Source organism: Hipposideros armiger, unplaced genomic scaffold (assembly GCF_001890085.2).
Source record: "Hipposideros armiger isolate ML-2016 unplaced genomic scaffold, ASM189008v1 scaffold_1438, whole genome shotgun sequence".
NCBI lineage: Eukaryota > Metazoa > Chordata > Mammalia > Chiroptera > Hipposideridae > Hipposideros > Hipposideros armiger.
The window spans coordinates 23278-25544 of record NW_017732788.1 but is presented as its reverse complement, the minus strand read 5'-3'; the positions used below and the strand labels follow the sequence as shown (position 1 = coordinate 25544).

Genomic DNA, 2267 nt, shown 5'->3' with positions numbered 1-2267 from the left:
GACTGCAACACAGCAAATAAGAATTAAAATTCTTCCAGAAAAGCTATAGAAGTTGGCAAAATCTCATCAATGCTAGGTAATTATTACCTTTAAGTAATTTTCCATTGGTTCTGAATTCATTAATGAATTCAGTTTTAATATCTATAATATTTTACATGTCTAAAAACATCTTAGAACACCTATTTAAAGTAAGCAGTAATTGTTTTAAGTAATGAATGTAAGTACAAAAATAAGCCAAGTCAACAATAGCTACCAAACATTTCAGTCACTTTTTTTCTTAGTCTGTTAAATAGGTCCAACTTTTTTCTGATGTAACCATGCAAAATGCCATGCAAAAGTCTCCAAAATTTTATCCAAGTCACACAGCATAAAATATAAAGAAATGGTATGTAGTAATTCAAAAAGTTGTCTTTCCTTTGATAATATAAATTAAAATGATCTTTTAAAAGTGAGAGTGTATTTTCAAATATGAAGGTATGATTATTTTCTGTTCTCTACTGACATGAGAAATTATTTTAGGAACATAAAGGAAAAACATAGGAAATAATTATCTTTGGACTGCTTCCCACAGACAAAAGAATAATCTCCTTAGCTACCATCCTCAGAAATGATAGAAGTGGGGTAGAGTTAAGGCTTTCTCCAGTTCTTTTCAACTCTAAAATTTTACCTTAACTTCTCTCAAGTTCAGACACTCATCCCAAGAATAGAACTTTCTCTTCATCCTGAAATTCAAAATGATAAGTTTAGTGTACAGGGAACTGAGGAGTTGAAAACACAAATTACACCATTGGCTTTCTTACTCTATTATTAGTTCGCTTTGGGCAAGCTATGATATCTCTCTTCCCACCTCCTTAAAAGCAAATCACCTCCCTTCTACATACNCATTAGAAAAATTAGAAGGAATTTGGTTGCAGGATGGGTTTACGATGATTGACACTAAGGCTGATGATCAAACTGTTAAAAAATCCCACTATAGAGGAACATAGTTATAGATTATAGAAATTTTATTTTATATAGAAAGACAGAAATTCTAAATTTCAAAAACAAAAATGTCAGTGTATGTAGGGACATACTCCAAATTTGTAGTTAATAATATAACATTATTTAACAGTTTATATACAATTCCTCTACGTGACCTTGACAATAATCTAAAGACGCAGGGAAAGAAAACATGAAAGAAACCTACCATGTTTATGAATAAATGCCAGCCCTTGCAATATTTGATACATAATATTTCTGATGACCGACTCAGGGAACAACTTGTTTCTGTGAAGAAATGAACAAATACACAGTCATGTAATTCTGCTAACTAACCAGCTAACTGAAACAAATAAGGTTCCTCCTCCCTTAGAGCCCTGTTGGCCTCATGATACTGGCCAAAGGTATGATTTATAGTTCTGTGGTGTTAAAGATCATACATTTAAAAACTGAAAATTAGAACTGTTTTTGTTTTGATGTGTGGTAAAAAACTCAAATCTAGTACTGAATGTATAGCACAAATATTCAATAGCTAAATTCTAAACTGTCCCAAGAGGAGTAAATTGGAAAACTGATAACTATCAGAGAAGCCAAGTGTGCAAATCTGTACTATATGGGCATTAAGGGTTTTAAGGGCATAACTGCTTTAATTCTGTAGTGTGCACTGGTACTGACCAATAAAAATACAGGAAGTACCACAAATGAGAACCACTTACGTGTTTAACAATATGTTCTATTTAACCCAATATATACCATAATATTATCAAACATGCAATCAATATAAAACATTATTAATGAATTTACAATTTTTTGGACCAAGTTTTCAAAATCGGCTGTGTAAGTTATTTTACATTTATAGCACAGCTCAATCCAGACTAGACACACTTCAAAACAGCCACATGTGACTAGTAGCTACTGCATTGGACAGTTCAACTTTATATGGCATTTACATAAAGACTAAAGTAAGATCCAAATAAGGGCTAAATTAGGCTGAAAAATAATATAGTTGAAAAATAATAGCATACCACAAATTAATGTAATTAACATTAATTCTTTGACCATGAATTAATTCTTCTTTGACGCTGAAGCCATGCTATGTTTTGGAAGTAATCATTTTAATCTTTTCAACTTTATCATAATTTCAGCATTTTCTAACACTTTACTTCAGCATAACTGATTGCATTAATTTAGAGTGTTTATTCAAATATCCTCAAAACATGGAAAATGGCCTATTTTTTAAAACATCAGATTAGATTCTTAACTATATTATGTGTTTACATAATATTCCA

General features: G+C 31.0%; 1 protein-coding gene across 1 annotated transcript in view; it reads right to left on the bottom strand.

Moving 5' to 3' along the window:
* The window catches only part of MAK (male germ cell associated kinase), a gene marked incomplete at its 5' end in the record, with an annotated part of 53114 nt that overhangs the window by 40095 nt on the left and 10752 nt on the right, over positions 1-2267 (bottom strand). The window contains one exon of the mRNA XM_019633914.1: positions 1187-1266. Coding sequence (XP_019489459.1) covers positions 1187-1266 — 80 coding nt within the window. The remainder of the gene's footprint in view (positions 1-1186; positions 1267-2267) is intronic.